The sequence below is a fragment of the Chiloscyllium plagiosum genome, chromosome 5 (genome assembly GCF_004010195.1).
Source record: "Chiloscyllium plagiosum isolate BGI_BamShark_2017 chromosome 5, ASM401019v2, whole genome shotgun sequence".
NCBI lineage: Eukaryota > Metazoa > Chordata > Chondrichthyes > Orectolobiformes > Hemiscylliidae > Chiloscyllium > Chiloscyllium plagiosum.
Genome location: NC_057714.1, coordinates 35,361,209 through 35,382,889, shown reverse-complemented (window position 1 = coordinate 35,382,889; position 21,681 = coordinate 35,361,209). Strand labels below are relative to the sequence as shown.

Sequence of the window (21,681 nt, the reverse complement as noted above, 5' to 3'; positions counted from 1 at the left end):
TAATAGTTGAAGTGCAGCTGGACTTCAAACAGTCACTACAACTGACTTTGTCATGGGAAGAATGTGCTAAGTGGAGCATATGAGTTGCAGAGTATTTTGATGAAAGTGGACACCCTCACCAGTCCAACTGAGCTTGAGAATACCACTGCTAATTCTGCCTGATCATTGAATGATGAATGGTATGGAGCTGCAGTCCAAACTTTGAAGGCAAGCTTAAAGAAACAGCCTAAAGCTTCACTAGCTACCACACTGTCCTATTTCCTATTTGTTTATAAGACCACCTTTAATGCAATTACAAGGATAACTCCAGCAGAGTTCCTAATAGGGAGAAGACTCCTCATCAGGTTAAGTCTGATTTTCCCAAACCAAGGCGGGGAGGCTGAATGGTATCAGGAATACCAGTGCCAGACACAAGACTTCGCTAAGTGAGAGAGACTATTTACTTCAGGGGACAAAGTTTGGGGTAGGAACCATGGGAATGGCCCTGCATGGGTAAGAGGCACATTCGATGCAAAGTCAGCTCCAGTGATGTATAAGGTTTGGGTAGGTGTGACTGACTTGGACAAGCACATGGACCGTATAAATATTGCAAATGGTGTGGGAGCAAAATGTGCCCAGCTCCTTCATTGCTTTGCTGGCTGGAACAGAACCTGTGAATTCTCCCTTCTTCGTCAAGCGTTGAAGCTGCCTCACATTTTGCGATGGACACGGCTGATGTCGCCTTTGTTACCTGAAGAGGAGAATGAATTTTGTTCTGTGTTACTTTGGTTGCAAGAGGCAAGTTACTGTGTATTACATGCAACCAATATCAAAGGTGGAGTTAGAGGAACCTGACCTGTTGCTAAAACAATCCAGGAGGAGCTACAAAAATAACAACCAGTTTATGCCCTTGGACTCAGAGGGGGAGAGAGGTAGTGATTGTGACAAAGTCAGCTAGTTGGACCTTATAGAATCTGGTCCAGTCAGGGAGTCCTGGCTGACAGATAGAAGCAGGAGTGTCAGAGATTCAGTTCACTGTGAGAGCTGGCTGTCAGGAAGCAGGATCAGTGTCAAGAGCTCTCCACGTGTAAATAAAAGGTGACTCGGTGATGGGATACCATCCTCTGTGGAGCTGTTTCACAGACCTCAGAAACAAACTTCAGATGCACAGGCTCCAATGGTCTTCTGCTTGAACACAACTGGAAGAGGCAGCATGTTAGTGTGGGCAAGTGCAAGGAGTTCATTCAACCAAGGACAGAAAGGAATGGCCCAGTGGTTCACAGTGATTTGACAGTGGAGGCATGGGGAGGGATACTGTGGACAGCCTTATACAGGGAAGAGATTGGAAAATGTGGGCCAGGGGCTGGAAGGTCTAAACAGCCTTTGTAAGCCCATTCCTGTTGAAGAAAATTGAGATGGTGTTTAATATAGGAGAACGTGAGGACTGCAGATGGTGGAGATCAGAGTCGAAACGTGTGGTGCTGGAAAAGCACAACTGGTCAGACAGCATCAAAGGAGCAGGAGAGTCGACATTTCGAGCATAAAGTCTTCATGAGGAATTGAGTATTTAACTAACCTTTTGTACTTTCTTTTCCCTTTCCCTTTTCCTTTTTCCCTCAATTCTGTTCATATCCCTCCCAATTACAGGCTGCTTAGTAGATGAATACTCAGCCCGCAGCTGAGTACTGGATTATATAAACCTGAAAGTTTCAATATCTCATAATTCTTATGACAGTCCAGATGCCCGAAGCAGTCATAATCCTTATAATTTTCATCAACCATAAAGGTAAACTGACTTCATAAATGTCAGCAGCCTAAGCAGGGACTTATAATCTTTATTAAAAAAATGTTGTCATCTTCTGAGTAAAACCCGATAGAGTTGTAACTGTTATCTTTTTTATGCTTGATGTTGCCATTGGCTCAGGAGTCTTAAATTGAAGCATTCAGAAACTAATTGGTTTCACATAGCAACAAACTTTGTGCCAACTTTCCTAAACTGCAAAAAAAAAAACGGGGATAACGACATTTGTGAAAAAGGAAGAAAGAATGTAATCAAAAAATGTTTTCTCACTTTCTGGTTGAATGGACTGTTTGATAGTGTTTGATTTTGTGCAATAGTTTAAAACCAGCAACAATGAATGAGTAAGCAATTTTACATCACTCTCAATTGTCTATTTGCATTGAAGTCTTCATTGAACTTAATGAACTTCATTAAGTTAAATGGTGAAGAGTAATGTTAAACAAGTAGATCACTCATCACTACCAACTTACCAACTTCCACTACCACACAAAGTCAAAATCTAACCCATTGGCTGAGAAAAATAGAGGTTCGTTCCACAACTTTTAATGCACAATTCTTCGACACATGGAATTCTACCTAGTTACTTCAGTCTTGAAGCTGTGCAAATTGTTCTTGTATTTGTCAAATGTATTTGTTGTAATTTTATTTGGTGGATACTTTTGAGCATAAATCATCAACATCCATGCCTCATGGCAGGACAGATTGAACAGAGATGATGTCACAGTGCTATATAGTCGGGAGGGAGTTGCTCTCGGAGTCCTCAAAATTGACATTGGATCTCATAAAGTCTCATGATGTCAGGTCAAAAATGGGTAAGGAAACCTTCTGCTGATTGCCATCTTCTGCCTCCTGATCAGCTGATGAATCTATGATGGACTGAACACCACTTGAAGGAAGCACTGAGGGCAGAAAAGACATAGAATGTACTCTGGGTAGGGGATTTCAGTGTCCACAACCAAGAGTAGGTTGGCAGCGCCTCTACTGGCTGATCTGGCTAAGGTCTAAAGATCATAGCTGCTGTACTGAATCTGCAGTAGATAGTGATGGAACCAATGATAGGGAAAAATATATTTGACCTTATTGTCATCAATCTGCCTGCTATAGACGCATCTGTCCATGATTGTATCTGAGATTGTCCACTGCACAGTCATTGTGGAGACAAAGTCCTATCTTTACATTGAGAATACTCTCCATAGAGTTGTTTAGCATTACCACTGTGCTGCAAGAGATAGACTTTCAAACAGATTGAAGAACTCATATTGGGCATCCATGAGGCACTGTGAGCTATCAGCAGCAGCAGCAGAACTGTACTCAAACACAACCTGCAGCCTGAAAGCCTAAAATATCCCGTAATCAATCGTTACTATCAAGCCAAGGGATCAGTTCAATGAAAAATGGAGACGGCATACCAAGAGCAGTAGCAGACATACCTAAAAATTAGGTGTCATCCTGGAGAAACTACAAAACATGATTCCCCAAACAGCCTAAGCAGCAAATGCTAGACGGGGCTAAGTGATTCCATAACCGAAGGATCAGATCTAAGTTCTGTAGTTAGCTGCAGATAAACAACACATTGAAGGAAGAGGCTGCACAAACACCCCATCCTCAATGGGGGAGCCAAGCACATCCATTCAAAATGTAATACTGAAGCGTTCACAAATGTCTTCAACAAGAGGTGCTTAGTGGATGATCCATCTCAATTACCTCTGAAGGCCCCAACATCCAGATATCAGTCTGCAGCCAATTTGTTTCAATCCACATGTTATCAAGAAACAGACGAGGACTATGGGTACTGACAATGTTCTGGCATAGTATTAAAGACTCGTGTTTCAGAATTAGCTATGCCGCTAGCAAAACTGTTCTGTTAAGTACAACACTGGCATCTACCTGACAAAGCTGAAATTAAGCCCAGGTATATCCCTTTTGCAAAAGCAGGATAAATCCAATCCAACCAAATACTGGCCCAATAGGCTACAGTTGATCATCAGTAATGCAATAGAAAAGGTCACAACCAGTACTATCAAGTAACACTTGCTTCACAGTAACCTGCTCACTAATGCTGAGTTTAGTCCACTAAGAACACTCAGCTCTTTACATCATTATAGCTTTAGTCCAAACATGGGGGTGGGGGGGAATGACTATTTTTGACATCAAGGCACATTTGACCAAATGTGCCATCAAGGAATTCTTGCAAAATTACTGTCAATGGGAATCAAGAAAAAAACTGTCTGCTTTTTGGACCTGGCACAAATAAAGATGGTCGAAGCTGCTGAAGGTCAATTATCTCAGCTCCAGGACATCTCTGCAGGAGTTCCTTAGGATAGTGTCCTTGGCCCAGCCATCTTCAGCTACTTAATTAGTATCCTTCTCTCAATCATAAAATCAGAAGTAGGGATGCTAGCTGATGATTGCACAAGTTTCAGTACCCTTTGTAATTCTGCATATACTGAAACAGCCCATGTCCAAATACAGCATGATCTAGATTATATTAAGACTTGGACTGACATGTGTGACAGATAATTGCTAGACAATGACCATCTCCAATAAAAAGAATCAAAGTATTGCTTCTTCACATTCAATAATATTGTCATAGCTGAATCTTGTATTTTTAACATGCTGAAGGTTAACATTAACCAGAAACTAGACATATAAATACTGTAGCTCCAAGAGCAGGTCACAGGATAGGAGTCTTGCAGTGTGTAATTCACCTATTGACTCCCAAACCCTGTTCACCATCTACAAGGCACAAGTCTGGGGTATGATGGAATTCTGTCCACTTGGATGACTGCAGCAGCAACAACATTCCAAAAGCTTGACATCATGCAGTACAAAGTAGCCGCTTGATTGGCATCACATCCTCAAATATCCACTCTGTCTACCATTGATGCACAGTAGCAGCAGTGCTTGCCATCTGCATGTTGCACTGCAGAAATTCACCAAGGCTCTTTAGACAGCATCTTCCAAACTCTTGACCTCTACCATCTAGAAGGACAAGGACAGCAGATACATGGGAACACCACCACATGTACGTTCCCCTCCAAGCCTCTCACCATCCTGACTTGGAACTATATTGCAATTCCTTCACTGCCACTGGGTCAAAGTCCTGGAATTTCCACCCTAAGGGGACAGTGATGGCAGTGGATCAAAGAGGAAGTTCACTTTTTTAAGAGCAACTACATATGCCCACATCCCCTGGATGAATAATAAAAATAAATCTTCTGTGCCTGAAGCCAGGCTTGACCCATAGCCCTGAGACCTCCACCATGGATAAGGCAAGGGTACAAGTCCGAATCTACTCCAGCTAGAAAAATTGAAACACGTTATCGTCATCAATCTGATCCCCAATGGATTCTGAATTGTTGTGATAGCATACAATTTTACATGCATGTTGCATCCTGAAGTTATGAATCTGAGTCTTAAAGTTTCCAATTCTGTTTCCATCATATGGCTGGCTGTTTGAGAAGCTGCCTTATTTTTACTGAGCCCCATTTAAACGATTTGCACATTAATATTTACCCTCTTTGGCCATATTATGAACCGCCTTACTTGGTCATCAAATTCTGGAATGGAACTGGAGCACGGAGCTTCCAGTTCAGAGACATGGGCACTACCCATTGCCCCATAAGACTTCCTAGAAATATTCTTACCATCCAAAAATACTAAGAAGCCATTGAAGGCAAGTATATCCAAGTTCAGTGCAACTAGTGGAATGTATTTCCCCTTTGGAAAGCAATGAAAATGTTTTTAGAATACTCTGTCTCAAAAGCATGGATTTGGAGATAAGATTGAGAATAGAAGTGCATTGTTGCATTTCTAGACTGAAATTCGGAGTACTCTACCTCAGACTCTCACAGATTGTTTACAGTACAGCAGTAGTTGTAGTTTCAAAGCCTTTGTACAACTTTTGGGCACATGCCTGAGAAATGATGATCATGTTCCTTGCAAAGTAAATTTATTTTATAGCTTCAAATGGTTTGCGACCTTTGAGCTGAACTCTTCTTAACAGCAGTCATTGCAGCTTCAGACAAACTTTGCATACTCGCCGAAAGTTGTTTATTAATGTAGGAAGTGAATACAGCTATGCGTTAATCATTATCACATTCAAAACTACATTACTGGAAGATACACTAAATTATGACAGTCTCAGGGCATAACCTTTGAAACTTAAGCACAATTATTAACTCCATATCTGATGTCTCAGTTGTGAAGTTCACAGCCATGTTATGCACTTGTCTTGTGATAAACAACAAAGCTAAGTAACAGCCTCTAATATTCTCAGGTCAAAGGGAATCACCTCATCATCCAGCTCTGACTTATTCTCTGCAAATAAAAACTGGTTTATTGTATCAAGGTTACTCTGAAAAAAACCCCATTAAAACTGCCCAAATTCTAAAAGAATATGTTCTGTCATTTTGACACATCTAATCACACATTCCTTACCATATGCAGTGCAATATTGCATGCTTAGCTCAAAGATTAGGTAAATAGGATTTTGATTTCTGGATTTCCTTCTTCATTGCCATTACAAGGATTTGCATAACTTGACACATCAGAGTCAACAACTGCATCATTGACCTCAAAGCATTACAGCACTACCTGCATGCATTGAATTAAGCAATTTATTTTCTCATAATATGACTATCACACAACAATGTTAGAACACTAAACAAACGTTATTCAGCCCAAACAAAAAAAGCCATTTCTTGAAAGTTAATTCAAAATGAAAATGAATAGGATTATATTTGATGAAACACATGAAATACATTTTCTGAGACAGGAACACTAATTTTAAAGATATATGCACATTTCATTTTCCAACATACACAGAATAAGTCAATGACTCAAAGCTAAAATTTAAATGCTGTTGACCCAATTTTATTAGTAATGTTTATATGTAGACACAAACTTGTATTCTCTTAAATTTGTTTGGGAAGATTAGCTCTTTCTCCAAGATTCCTGATATAGATTTATAGATCTCCACTGGCAATGCTTATAATTGGTCAGAGGATTTGCTGTGTGAGAATGATAGCAGCATTATACATTGTTAGAATTAACTCCTTCAGTCTCAAAAGTAACATTTGTGTTACTCGAATTGATTGACTTTCAGGCCTAGAAATTAGTCACAGTCTGCTGAAAAACATGGCAGTGGTGTGCAGAATAGTATCATCATCCAAATCCCTTGAAAATCAGAAGTCCCAATACCCATCAGTTTTGGACATTATTTACACTATTTGGGATGAGTTGCTTGTGCCTTTTGCTAATTGTGATGTTGATTTTTGCCTTCAGTCAGGTATATTACCTGATGTGACAATGATAATTTTATCACTCATAAAAGAAAAAATTAAGTGATTAACAAATTTGACATGTTTCTTCCAGATCATTATTATGTGCGCAAGCATAGAAGTGCCTGGCCTAGTAGTAAGTGACAAGGAGCTACAAGGATCAGCACACTTTTGACATTTTTATGCTTCAGTGACCTGTGATAAGATGGAATCTGAAACATTTATATCATCAGTTCACATGTTATGATGTAGTGAAGATACCATGAGCATATCTTTTACAGGTATACTCATCATGAGATATGCAACATTCCATTGTTTCCAGAGATAAAAATGTCTCTGACAGATGTGCTGTGCATAGGCACAAGTTGTTGATTCAATAATTGTATAAACAGGCAAAATAGATTTTATAAGTTTAATATTTCAAATTTCGACTAATCTTTGGAGATTTGATAACTTATCTATTGCTTCAAAGTTGTGCTACAGAAATAACGGAAGACACTTAAAAGAATTGACTCTACATTTCATAAAGAAAGAAAGATTTGCATTTAAATAGCCCTTTTCATTGTATCCCAAAATGCATTGCTGCCAATTAAATACATTTGATACATACAGTCAAGGTTAAGATGTAGGAAATGCAGCAATCAATTTGTGGACAACAAGGTGGTCGTAATCAGATTTTCTTTTCGTCACGCTTTTTGAGAGATTAGTACAAATTATGGAGAAATCCCAAGCTTTATTCTGTGTATGTTGGCATTCCAAACTTCACTCAATCAATTGCCAATTCAGAACCGTAACTGTTTAATAAGGACCTGTCCTATCTCCATTAGGATTTTAACACAACATCAGATGGGTTTGTCAACAGGCAACAAGCACAAGTAGAAAATGTTAGCAGGTTGCTTTCAGTTGCAAAAGGTGGTGGGGCACTCAATGTCAGACATCCAGCAACTGATCAAGGAGCTCCAATAACAGAAAGGGGCCAAGGAGGAGTTGCAGCTTTCGATCAAACCCCTCCTCAACCTTGTCTTATTGTCCTGTTGTCACTTACCTGTTGGCGTGGGATTCAGCGCTGATCCCAGAACCATCAGCAGCCACTACACCACCTCCTTAGCACTGTTGCTGTGCCTCTTCTTGACACCACTTGAGATAGTGGGCTTTCTCCAAGAGACAATGTAGGACTTTCATTAGCTCAGCAGCCCCAGATGAGACCTCCATTAAATACCACCTGTGGTATTACATTACCAGATATATCACTATTCAGGTGGAATTTGAAACTGCAACTGTGCCTGCCTTCTCAGGTGGACATAAAAATCCCATGCATCAATTCTGAAGAATAGACAATAGACAATAGGTGAAGGAGTAGGCCATTCTGCCATCTGATGTTGCATTAAAATCCTAATGGAGATAGGACAGGTTCTTATTAAACAGTTATGGTTCTGAATTGGCAATTGATTGAGTGAAGTTTGGAAGCCAGATTTGAGAGTAGAGTTCTTGTGACACAATGTTAGTGTCCCTACCTTTGTCAGCCAGAAGGCTTTGGTTCAAGTCCTAGCTGCTCTGGAATACCAAATCTGAGCAGTTTGATTCAAAAATATTATTTAAATCTTGGAAGTGACACAGTGCTCACCTGCTACCTTCCTGCCTGAGTTAATTCACTCACTGTCACCCAGCTGACCCAAGGGAGGGAGGTCAGTGCTATGCCACATTATTGTAGTGTCAGCTTGGATTTCGTGCTCAGACTTTGAGGTTTGAACCCACAAGCTTCTGACTCAGAAATGTTAGTGAACCACAACTCACGCCAAACATGAATGCAAGTGTGGCATGTGATTGTTAAGTGGAAGTTCCACTTCTGGGCACAGCGTGGTCATGCTAGGGCTCTATGCATATTTGGAGTCATTATATTGCTGCTGCACAGTGTCTTCACATCTGAAAAATTAAGAGCATACTTCACAATTAAATGTGTGTTGGATGAATGAAATTCAAACTGATACTTGCACTTGACTGTGTTTTCTTTAGAAACTAAACATCAGTTAATTTTGTAGGCAATGAAATGTCGTGCCAGTCTGTTACTTTTCCTGGCACTGCTGTTCAAGGTTGGAATACTTTAAATAATGCTGCAGTCTCTGAGTTTAAACCATGGGGCTGATTGTACCAAAAAGACTGAGTTACATACTCAACCTGATTGATGTCCATAAAAGTCCATAGAAAGGGAGCTGGAATGGAATTTACTGAATGACTGATCTGCAAGGTTCACTTTACTGCCAGTTTGTAGAAGTTAAAATTAGTCCATGATAATCTAAAACTTCATTTTTATGAAGTAGGAACAAATTTAGCAATTTTAAAACAAGGTAGCTTATATTAGAGACCATGATAACAAAAGAAGCTTTCATAGTGGCCTCATTGGACGTGGATTGTGGTTTTGACACACATCAGAGACATTTTGTGCATGTTTTTATTTCTGTGCTGCAAGGAAGTAAAACGCAGCTGCCTATGAATAGCTGTATTGGTGATAAATAACCACAATGTTTTGCAATTATCACATGGTCCATTTAAGAAGGTTAGTGTATTTTTGTGATATAATCTGTATTTCTTAGTTTTATACAGCAGCTATTTTCTCCACAACTGAATGTTAATCGTATGCATTTTTGGATCATGCATTCAATAGTGTCACCAATCCGGCAGTAGAAAATATAAAAAGATGGCTGCGACTCAGTACTTTGAGCTGTGAAAGTCCTGGCCAAAGAGTCTGCAACAAGACATAGATGGGTTAAGTGAGTGAGTAAAATATTGGCAGATACAGCAAGATGATAATGTAAAGTTCTTGTGGAAGAAATAATAGAAAGGTGGGGTCATTATTTGATTGCAGAGAGACTGCAGAAACCTGTTGCACAGAGATTTGAGTGTCCCAGTACATGATTCTCAAAAAGCTTTCATGCAGGTATAGGAAGTGATTGGGAAAGCAAATGGAATGTTAGACTTTATTGCAAAGAGAACAGAAAGTAAAAGTATTGACATAATGACACCTATAGAGTGTTCAAGTTTCATGTCAGCCGTTTGAACCTTATTTCAATTGTTTGATTAAATTACTCTGTTATCATTTCCTCTATTATCTATTCCAAATGTTTTAGCTTACCAATTTTATTAGAGTAATAAAGATCAAAGAGTAACATTAATTTATAGATTAAACCATCAATTTGCCTTGCAAAAAACTGAATGTAACTCACGGTAAGTTACTAAATGATGTATTTTCAACAGTTCTGCAGCTCCATGCTGAATTCAATAGCTGTAGCCATTAAGTTAGACCCTTCTCACCTATTTATAAAGTTCCTACAATCACCTTTGCAACTTTTTGCAATGTATTTGCTTTTTCCTCATTCTGATCTTTGTTTGGTATCATCCTCTGCTTCTTCTTATCCTTGTAACTGAAATTGAAGTGTTTTTTTAGATTTAAAATTTTACTTTTGGAAAAACTGCTTTGTATTCAGCTGGAGAGACAAATATGTAATCACTTCATCCTCTTCAGGTTGTATAATTTGAACCTGTAACTTGCCTTTTATGTTGGAATAAAGTTATATTTTAGGAACTTCCTGACACCTGTGAAATACTATTTAGTGTTGATAATAATTATAGTAAGAATATGTTAGTTTCCCTTGGTGTCACTGCCAGCATTGCTTAAGGAAGAAACAGATGAAAGAATATTCACTCATTAGCTGACATATCATAGAAAAACAGAGACTCTTTACATTGTGAAAGATCATTTAACTAACAGAGCCAATGGAACATGCTTCATCTTGTGCAGAAACATTGCAGAAGCTGCATACTTTTGAAATCATCAAGTTCCTAATTACAACTTTTTCATTTCTGTATTCTTGCCACAGATTTAATCCTTTTGTTCAGCAGCTTTAAGGCAAGTTAAAAGTTAACAATTATTCTATTCCTCCTAAAATATTAACATATGATATTCATTACACCAGCCGGTAGCTTAAAGATCTTTAAAAAAATGTTCTTCCAAATTGCTATGTCAGAAATGACCTCTTAACTTCGAAAATAGTCTTTTTGATCTTTCATATGTGACCTAAATGAACAAAGTTAAGAACTTGGGTATAATACTGAAGTATTTATTTGCAGTAGCAAATTTGTAACTTTCCTCTTCTTGATATATATATTAAATTGGTAAACCATCAAAGCTATCGGATCCACCAGTCTCCTGGATTTGATATCCTGCACTGAAGTGTGTAAAAAGAAGTAGAACCAAATTGATTGTCATGTTTTAAAACTCTCTGGATTCTGAAAATATCCAAGCAGATTGGAAAATTGCAATTGTAGCGTGCATATTCAAAACCAGATGGAGGATTGGTTAGATAACTGAAGGTGAAAAGCCACAACAGCTTATTTTATGGTGAGCAAATTATACCCAGTACCACCAGGATCAGTGCTGGAGCTGTAACTAATTACAATCTATATTAATGATTTGGATAAACTTACTGAGATTATGATAACAAAATTTGCTGATAACATAAAAATAAGTAGAAAATCAAGTTGCGATGTGGATGCAAAGTGGTGAACTTGCAGGTCAGGAGAGCAGAATTAGAGTGCATCCCATCTTTATAAAACTGACCTGAGAGAGAGTACTTCAGAATTTTCAGTGCATGGTGGCTTGGTTTTCTGGAAGTCAGGCGTGGTGACCCTGGAATGAGTAGAGAGTCTGCCAGGTGCAGAGGCAACCTAAGAAGAAGACCTGTCTCAGTAGTCCAGAACAGTATTGATGCTTAATTGAAAAATAGAATGAAATATAAACTGCCCTTACCGCTCTTCATCCCCACCCTCTCCTCATGCCCCATCCATGCCAACCCATAAAATTCCATCATTTCCCACACCCTTATGTGCTCTCTCATCCTATTCACCCCATGACACTTCATAACACCAATGTCAAAATTATTTTGCAACTCAGTCCTTGTCTCTTTTTTGCCTTTGTACTAACCCAGGCCTCCACATATCACCGCTTAGTTTATACCTACCATTACAATTCAAATCTCAGAATAATGCTGAAATGAAATAATGTGAAGTTCTGTGTTTATTGGAGATGTGATTTTTACCACTAATAGAAAAGGTCACTACATTAAACTTTCTTCAACTTAATAATCTATTATAGTTGTAAATATTTAATTCAAGTCCATAATATTTTATAAAACAAATATTGGAATTCATGGAATTCATAGAACCTGAACACCCTCTTCCATGTCCGTTACCCACCCCACACCCTAGGCTTTGTCATAACCTGGGCTGCTTTCAGCACACCAACCCATTTTCACCTGTTTATGGTTCTTGCCAACAGTTTTCTTTCTTCCTGGCATATTATCATCCATCTCTTTGTCTCCCTAACTATCACTTTCCATCTCTCTCTCTCTCTCTGGGTTCTATTATCGATCATCCATGCACCCCCTTCTCCCGCTTTCTTCAGGATATTTGCCATTTTTTCCTAGCTACTATCAGTTCTGTAGAAGGGTCACTGGATGCAAAACATTAATTCTGCTTTCGCTCCAGATACTGCCAGGCCAGCTGAGTTTCTCCAGCAATTTTCATTTTTAATATTGGGATTCATGACCCCAATTCAATGTATCTAGTAGCATTTTGAGTTGTGAAAATCTTAGTCAGAGTCTGCAACAAGATGTAGAGAAGAGACATGAGTGGGTAAACCCTTGGCAGATTAGATTAGATTTCATATAGTGTGGAAACAGGCCCTTCGGCCCAACCAGTCCACACTGACCCTCTGAAGAGTACCCGACCCAGATCTATTTCCCTCTGACTAATGCACCTAACACTGTGGACAATTTAGCACAGCCAATTCACCTGACTTTCACAACTTTGGATTGTGGGTGGAAACCAGAACACCCAGAGGAAACCCACACAGACACAGAGAGAACTTGCAAACTCCACACAGACAGTCGCCCGAGGCTGGAATTGAACCTGGGTCCCTGGCTCTGTGAGGCAACAGTGCTAACCACTGAGCCGCTGTGCCACCCTCAAGGGTGGGGTGAGTGTGAGGCAAGTGTGAGATTGTCTATTTTAGAAGGAAGAATAGGAAACCAAGTTATTATTTAAATAGAGAGAGATTATAAAACTCTGTTGAACAAAGAAATTTGAGTGTCCCAGTTTATGAATCAGAAAAAGGCTATTATTCAGGTCTAGCAAGTGATTGGGAAAGCAAATAGAGTGTTAGCCTTTATTGCAAAGAGAATGAAAAGAGAAAGTCGTACCCATTACAATGTTAGTGGCTGATTAGAATCTGCTCAGAGAAAGCTCACTCAGCTGAGTCTCAGGATGAAGAGATTGTCATAGCAGGAAGAGTTGAGCAGGTTAGACCTGTACTAACTGAGGTTACCATTTAAGAATTTTGGAGACCTGACAGGGTGGATGCAAGGAGGATGTTTCTCCTTGCAGGGGAAGCTAGAACTACAGGAGCACAGTTTCAAAATAAGGGGTCTTCTATTTAAGATGGAGATGAAATGGATTTTTTCCTCTTACAGGATTGTTAAGCTTTGAAATTCTCTTCCCCAGTGGAGGCATGCTGTGCTGAGTTGGATCCATTTTTGAGCAATGGGAAAGTCAAGGATTGTGGGAACTGGCAATAAAATGGAATTAAGGCCATAATGGGGTCAGCCATGATCTTATTGAATGGTGGTGCCTGGCTGGAGGGACTAACGACCAACCCCTTTTTGTATTTCTTAAAATATTTCAATAGTTTAAATTCCAGTATTTTAATAGTAAAAATTATTCTTCCAGACTCTTTAGTTTGCAATGAGTAAAAGAATATTGCAAAATATTTTATAAACAATGGCAGTTTTCCTTGGCCCTGAGTAAATGTTGTAAAGTAGGAAGCGTGACAGTTACAATATCTTGCAAATGACATGACAATAATGAGATTATTTACTTCTGTTTGTGATGTTGACCAGAGGATAAATATCAGTCAGGACAATGGGGAGACCTTTGCTGTTCTTCCTCAAATTGTACAATGGGACCTTTTACTCCTGCCTTAGTAACTAGCTGCATGAGAGACCGCAAATACTCTGCTGAGGAAGTTCTGATGTCTCTTTTTTGCAGAGTTGATGGAACTATTCTGTACTGTTACGAAGGAGCTGACAGGAGTGTGAGTCAGAAGGGAAACTTTGGAATGGGTTGTGTGGTAAATAGTTGCAGATCCCCTTATCCTGCAGCATGACATGGACATAGAAACAGGTGCCTCTGAAGAAAGAAGACAAATGCAGAGAAAAGAGAATCAGCTGAATGTCTTTTATTTTCCAGCTGGAGATTTTTTGACCTGAGGTCTCTTGACAGTGCTTCTCTTACCAGCACTGTAATGTCTATACTTTATCTAGGAAGTGTTTACAGAACTGTATCACCTCCTTAAACTGGACCTGCAGGCATTGAGCAGGGTGAGGATGCCATTACCAATGTCCATCACACGCTACCTAAGGATTGTTCCAGGCTACAACTGTTGACGTTGCCATCCTGTCTCAGTTTGTGACCATCATTGCATTGAGTAGAGTACAAAGACCTGTTATGTTTTGTGAGGGGTTTCATAGTCTTGTAGCTAAGAAGGGAAGAGCAAGAGGAATGGGCATGTCACTTCGCCAATATAATGGCCTTCCCAATGGTTCGTGGAGTCATTGGCTGTAAACACATGGCTGTGGAAATGGGTAAATGTAACACAACCTTAAAGAGTTCCATTCAATGAAATATATTGGTGATAGTCCAATAGGTTTAATTGGAAGCACTAGTTTTCAGAGCACCGCTCCTTCTTCAGGTGGTTGTGAACCATCAGAAGAAGAAGGAGCAGCTCTCCGAAAGCTAGTGCTTCCAATTAAACCTGTTGGATTATAACCTGGTGTTGTGTGATTTTTAACTTTGTACACCCCAGTCCAACACCGGCATCTCCAAATCATGACTACATTGGTGATGTTTTTCTCCTGCTTGTCAGCTGTTCCTGCTATATTTGGACCAGAGGTGGCCACTCAGCAATAAAGGCTACCTGCTGCACACGTGGCTAATGGTTCCTCTGGATGGACCACTCAGACCACTTATGTTGTCTACTGTGTCTTCCACACTCTCCCAGCAAGATTATATACTGGGAGATCTTACAATTATTTACATTAGCATTGTATTTACAGTTTAAATACACAGCAGGTTTCTGTGAACTGTGTATAATAGGACGTTGGGCACCTTATGCTTCACAACTCAATTTATCCAGAGGCGATTCGGAGTAAATATTTACTTTCTGCAGGATTGCACTTCACTGTAACTTCACAAGAAATGAGTAATTACAGAAGAGGCATCAGAGGTTAGGTTTGATAGCAACAACAAACAAGTACACAATGTTTTTATCATCACATGCTCATTGACTATATTACAAACAGCTTACCAACTTTGTGCTGTCCACTCATTTCAGTGTTTTCAATTTACTGCTAGGTGTGTTAGATGTTATAAGAGGCTTGCTGCACTTCGTGCCTGAACTTCTTAAAGCTGACCCACATCTTTAAAAGGTGAGGGGCACTGCAGCTAGAACAGTTGTTTTCAGGAACTGAATCTGGCCTTGGAAACAAGGAAGTTCAGTAACATATGGGTGGGATAAAGCTCTCAATCTTGGAAACTACAGATTTTGGGACATTGTACAGTAAACTTTGTTGGTGAAGGTGAAATGCAAAGAAATGTCCCGTGCCTGGAGAGGGCCAGGAGGCTTTCCACACACATGTTCAGAAGTGAATGAGAAAAAAATAAACATTGCTGTTAGAATCAATGTCAAGGGTCAAATGCTGACAAACTGAATGCAGTATTGGAAGATGTTTAGTGACCCCACATCAGTAGTCAAGATCACGGAATACATCTTCAAATACCAAAATGCTATGAATTACTATAAACCTAAGACATTGTTACACAACATCCTCCAATCACTCCCTTACCCATTCTCTCTACTAATGAAGATTTATGCTCTCATGCGTCAGGGAGGAGAAAGTGAAGGATTCAAAAGTTCCTGATGAAAGCTTTATGCCCGAAACATTGATTCTCCTGCTCCTCGCATGTTGCCTGACCTGCTGTGTTTTTCCAGCATCAGACTCTCGACACTGCTGTCATGCGTCATGTCATTTTACTTGTACATTTAGAACCACTGCAAGCCTCACAGCTATAGTTCAAGCTGGCATTCACTGTCAAACACCTGGTCACATAGTTCCCAATTGTTGCAGTGCAAGTTAGTGCATAATTGGAGAACTCTTAAACATGTACTTGACCAGGGCTGGGATTTAAGCCCAATTTGGTAGTTGCAACACCTGTCAGATCTGAAGGGTATTTGAATTTATTACACAGGGGATGGACTCCCTTTGATCCAGGTAGTCACTGACTACCCAAATGAGGTAAGTAAATGGCTTTGAATGTTCATTAATTAGAAAAGATTTAAGTCATTTAATATTCAAATAATATGTCACCATCAGAAGGTTATTATGCAAAATACCTGCCATGGTGCCTTCTTCGACACCAAACTTATCTCCGACAGGCCTTCATACCTCGAGGCAGAATCAGTGGATGACCTGTTGGAGGTAAGGAACATCCTGTAAGGAAGTGGCAAATTAAATATGTGAGGCACTCAACTGTTAGAATACTGACAAGGTACAATTGGAGCCACAGAAGAATGAAGTCATTCATTGAATAAATTAATCAGCTTGCTGAAGATGTCCTTTGTTTGCCTGGACATATCTGATGATATCCTTCAGTTTTTAACCAGCAAGACTTTACTCCTGCCCCTAATTTGGATATTCATGTATTCAGAGGGAACAAGGAAGTGCAGTTGAGGCTGTAATGAAATCAGCCATATTTCAAATGGTAAAGTAAGGTCAAAGGGCTTATACAGAAAATGTCTAATCATTCATGGTTAACTAAAGGGGTTAGGGAAAACAACAAATGTAAAGAAAAAAAGCTTACAACTTCACAAAGATGAGTGGAAAGCCAAATAATTGGTCAAAATATAAAGAACATCAGAGAAAAAAAAAATGACTGAAAGGTTAATCAGGAGGGAGAATTTAGTCCATGAGAGGAAGCATAACTAGGAATATGAAACCATATTTTAAGAATTTCTACAGATATTTGCAAAAGATAAGATTAAGTAAAGTGAGTATTGTTCCTTTGGAGAATGAGTTGTTGGTTAATAGGAGAGAATAAAGAAATAATGGATCAAGTGAACAAATATTTTGATTCTGGCTTCACTATGAAAAAACAAACAAACATTCAATTAATACAACTAATAGCTGTCTGTAACAGGAGATAGAAGAGAGAGAGGAACTTGGTGAAATTACAATCATGTGGCAAGTGAAACTAAGTAAACTGAAGGACCTGTGGATTGACAAGACTGTGTGTCTAGACAGATTTCATCATGGGATCTTATAAGAAGTTGCTAATGATGTATAAGTGTGTTGTTAGTGTGTTAAAACTTCCAAGATTCAGAAAAGCTTTCATTGGATTGCCACACAACGATGTGTGTGTGAGAAATAGGCTATATGAAGAGGAGAGAAGGGCAGCATTTGTAGAAGATGAATGTGTGGTAATAATATGAGATGGAACGAGATGAGGGTGAATATAAGTTTTGGCTGTATAGATGGGGATGGGAGAAATACCAGTGGAGAAAGGAATGAGTGAAGCTGCAATGTTTGTTAGTTTGAGGAGTGTTATATGGAAGACTGGTAGGAAGATTAGATTGCAGGGATTGGTTCATTTTAATGGCTTCCCAGTTGTGCAAGTTTCCCTCAGTTCTGTGTTAATATTATATGGTTAAGTCATGGGAGTGGGCCTTGAAGCCGTGACCTTTTCTAAAAAAAACTAGTCAGAAAGAAAAATGATGCCCAACTTCTTGAAATACGTGTTGCTGTTAAATTATACAAAATCCATTGAACTCTGCTGTTTGTGTTTTTGTTTAGTTGGTTCCCTTGTGTTGGATAAATATGTTTCAGAGTTTTCACAACATGCTACCTGTTTGTGTTGGAGGTATAGAAAAAAACATAAATGAGAAACTCTTTGAACCAAGAATAGCTTGGTAAATAGTGATAACTGTGGCACTAATTCACATGTTAAAGTAATATGATGTGCAGTAACAGCCAATATTAGAGAAGATGGGTTGATTCTCCTGTTTTATTCCCATGCTTTGGACGCTACATTGGCACTTTTCCCTCGAGTGCTGCTCCTTTGGGTACCAAATCATGCTGTACGGAGCCCACCACTTTGTCTAGATGTAACTGTAGAATTGTATGTTCCGACTTGTTCTGCTGCAACAGGAGAACGGTCATCATAATGCCATAATCATGGTTCAGGAATTGAACCCACATTGTTGGCATTACCCTGCATTCAAACCAGTTGACCAGCCAACTGAGCTAACCAAACTCCTGTCCTAGTGTAATACTTTAAGAGTACAAATGAAAGAAAAATAACTGTCAAGATTAAGTATTCATGTTTTTGTTTGCTTTCCTTGTGAGTGCAAACTAATTGTAGAAATCATTTCATAAATGTATTATCCCATGCAGTTTATTCATATAAACACACTCTTGTAAAATTTCATCTTAATATCTCTATTTCATTCTGTCATATGAATCTCATAGAATAATATTGTCTTAATGATGGCGCTGACTTATATTTATTTAGACCTCTAACTTATCCTTTGGCCCATTGTCATAATGTGACTCATAGGTTTGCATGATTGTACATAATGCCACAGATTTTATAGATAAGGAAGCTGTGTGCACAACTTTGTCAAACAGGTTGTGTATGAGCTTATAAATCCTCCCGACAAATGCCAAAGGCAAGCAGCAAGAGTGGGAATGAATCCTGGTCAGCCAGGTGATGGAAAGAAATTGGAGATTCAATCCCCATCCATAGCTCTAATCTACAATATGTTTCTCCAGGTCAAAACTATGTGACTGCATAAATTCAAATAACCAGGAGCCTGCATGAATACATGTCACCTGAATTACCTGCTGAGTACAGCAAACTGGATAGAAATTTCAATAGTTTGAACAATTCTGATAGCAAGTGCAGCATTTATTGAACTAACTGAGCAGACAGCGATAGCAAATATTAACCTGATACCTTTACGATCTGCTCAACAGGCTATTTATCAGTGGTGTGGCTCCAACTGCAATAAATACGAGCGTATAAAAGCTGCCCAGGTTGCTGCCAATATTCGGGACAATGAAAGGAATGGAAGAGCACAACTTACTGTGGTTGATGAAGGTCAGGAACCACCCGATATCATTGAGGTAAGGGCTTTATTGCTGCTCATATAAATTGGCTTATTAGCTAAATAACAATACAATGTATGCTGGGTGTTGTCATTGGAACCCAAATACCTACATGCTTCATTTCAGGGTGGCAACTACAGGTTTAGCAACATGTTTCGATCATGAACACTTGCTGTTAACTTTGTGGAACCTGAACACATGGGGGAATAGCCTACCAACCTAATAGCCCAGGTCTTCCAGTCACTGGATAGTTGGAGACTGGATATACCTCCTTTTATGTCCCAATTCTGTGTAAATTGCCTGGAAAGTTTAACTTATGATGCTCAATCCCGTGATTAAACTTATTGTTCTCAGAGTCCAGGACAATCTAGAAATGTCTCCAATTTTGATTTAAAGACACACACTTCCCAGGGTTCCTACTTACTTACCTTGGTAGTTATCTAGAAAATGTTAGACTGATTAAAACCAACGGTGGTTCCTATGTTCTCCAAGACAACTGCATCTATCCCCATTAGTGACCCAGCTCCCACTGATCCTCTGACAATTTCTCAACCCTCCGCCAACCCTGCTGACTTGAGATTCTAACCCAAATGAATTGTCACTACTCTACCCACCCTCACCCTTCAACCGGTCACTCTGTCCAGCTGGTGTGTTGCCAGCCTTCAATCCAGCTATCCTTGTCAGCTAGCACCCTACTCCTTCCCAATTGCCGAGAGGTGCGAGGGAGGAGCGAAGGACTTCTGGGAAGGTGAGTCTAACTGTTTAAAAACCTTACTTCAGGCGCGGGGCCTCCATTTGCCGAGAGGTGCAAGGGAGGAGCGAAGGAATTCTGGGAAGTCACATATTTGGTTGCGTTACCCGAAACACTACTCGGGTAGTGTCTCCCACCCATCCTCCTCCTCTAACCAAAAAAAAAGTTCTGTGCGCCAGATTGGTAAGGTAACGAGTTTATTTTTTATTCCTTATTTTTCAACAGTCTCTTTGGGAATTTAGAATAGTGAGAATGGAGGTTAGGGCAGTTGAATGTTCCTCCTGAAGAATGTGGGAGGTAAGGGTCACCACTAGTGTCCCTGCTGACTACATCTGCGGGAAGTGCACCCAACTCCAGCTCCTCGAAAACCACGTTAGGGAACTAGAGCTAGAGCTGGATGAACTTCGGATCATTCGGGAGGCAGAGGGGGTTATCGAGAGGAGTTACAGCGAAGTAGTCACTCCTAAGGTACAAGAGAAAGGCAGATGGGTTACAGTCAGGGGACGGAATGGGAACTGGCAGACAGTGCAGGGATCCCCTGTGGCCATTCCCCTCAACAATAAGTATACTGTTTTGGATACTGTTGGGGGGGGACTTACCAGGAGAAAGAAGTGGGGCACAGGGTTCTGGCACAGAGTCTGTCCCTGCTGCTCAGAAGGGAAAGGGGAATAGGAGCAGAGCAGTAGTCATGGGGTAATCCATAGTTAGGGGGAGAGATAGGAGGTTCTGTGGGGTCGAGAGAGACTCATGATTGGTGGGTTGCCTCCCAGATGCCAGGGTTTGTGGTGTCTCTGATCATGTTTTTGGGATCTTTAAGGGGGAGGGGGAGCAGCCCAAGTCGTGGTCCACATAGGCATCAAAGACATAGGTAGGAAGAGAGATGGGGATTTAAGGCAGGAATTCAGGGAGCTGGGATGGAAGCTTAGAGCTAGGACGAACAGAGTAGTTGTCTCTGGTTTGTTGCCCATGCCACGTGCTAGTGAGGCGAGGAACATGTGCCTACAGGAATGGTGCAGAAAGGAGGGTTTTGGATTCTTGGATAATTGGGGCTCTTTCTGGGGTAGGTGGGACCTCTACAAGCAGGATGGTCTTCATCTGAACCAGAAGGATACCAATATCCTGGGGGGGGGGAGATTCGCTAAGGCTATTGGGGTGGGTTTAAACTAATCCAGCAGGGGGATAGGAACCAAAATTGTAGTTCGAGTATAGAAAAGGTTGAGAGTAGGGAGTTCCAAAATCAAGTTTCAGGGAAGAAAGATGACACCGGCAAGGAAGAAGTTGGTTTGAAGTGTGTCTACTTCAATGCCACCTTAAAAGGTGGGTGAACTTGCAGCATGGGTTGGTACCTGGGACTTCGATGTTGTGGCCATTTCAGAGACATGGATAGAGCAGGATCAGGAATGGTTGTTGCAGGTTCTAGGATTTAGATGCTTCAGTAAGAACAGAGAAGATGGTAAAAGAGGGGGAGGTGTGGCATTGTTGTTCACGGACAGTATTACAGTTGCAGAAAAGATGTTTGGGGACTCGTCAACTGAGGTAGTATGGGCTGAGGATAGAAACAGGAAAGGAGAGGTCACCCTGTTGGGAGTTTTCTAT

The 21,681-nt window shown here is 40.1% G+C and overlaps 1 protein-coding gene across 1 annotated transcript in view; it reads left to right on the top strand.

Moving 5' to 3' along the window:
* Window positions 1-21,681, top strand: part of scin (scinderin) — a 107,382-nt gene that overhangs the window by 19,239 nt on the left and 66,462 nt on the right. The window contains exon 4 of the mRNA XM_043689846.1: window positions 19,203-19,352. Within this exon, the coding sequence (XP_043545781.1) occupies window positions 19,203-19,352 (150 nt within the window). The remainder of the gene's footprint in view (window positions 1-19,202; window positions 19,353-21,681) is intronic.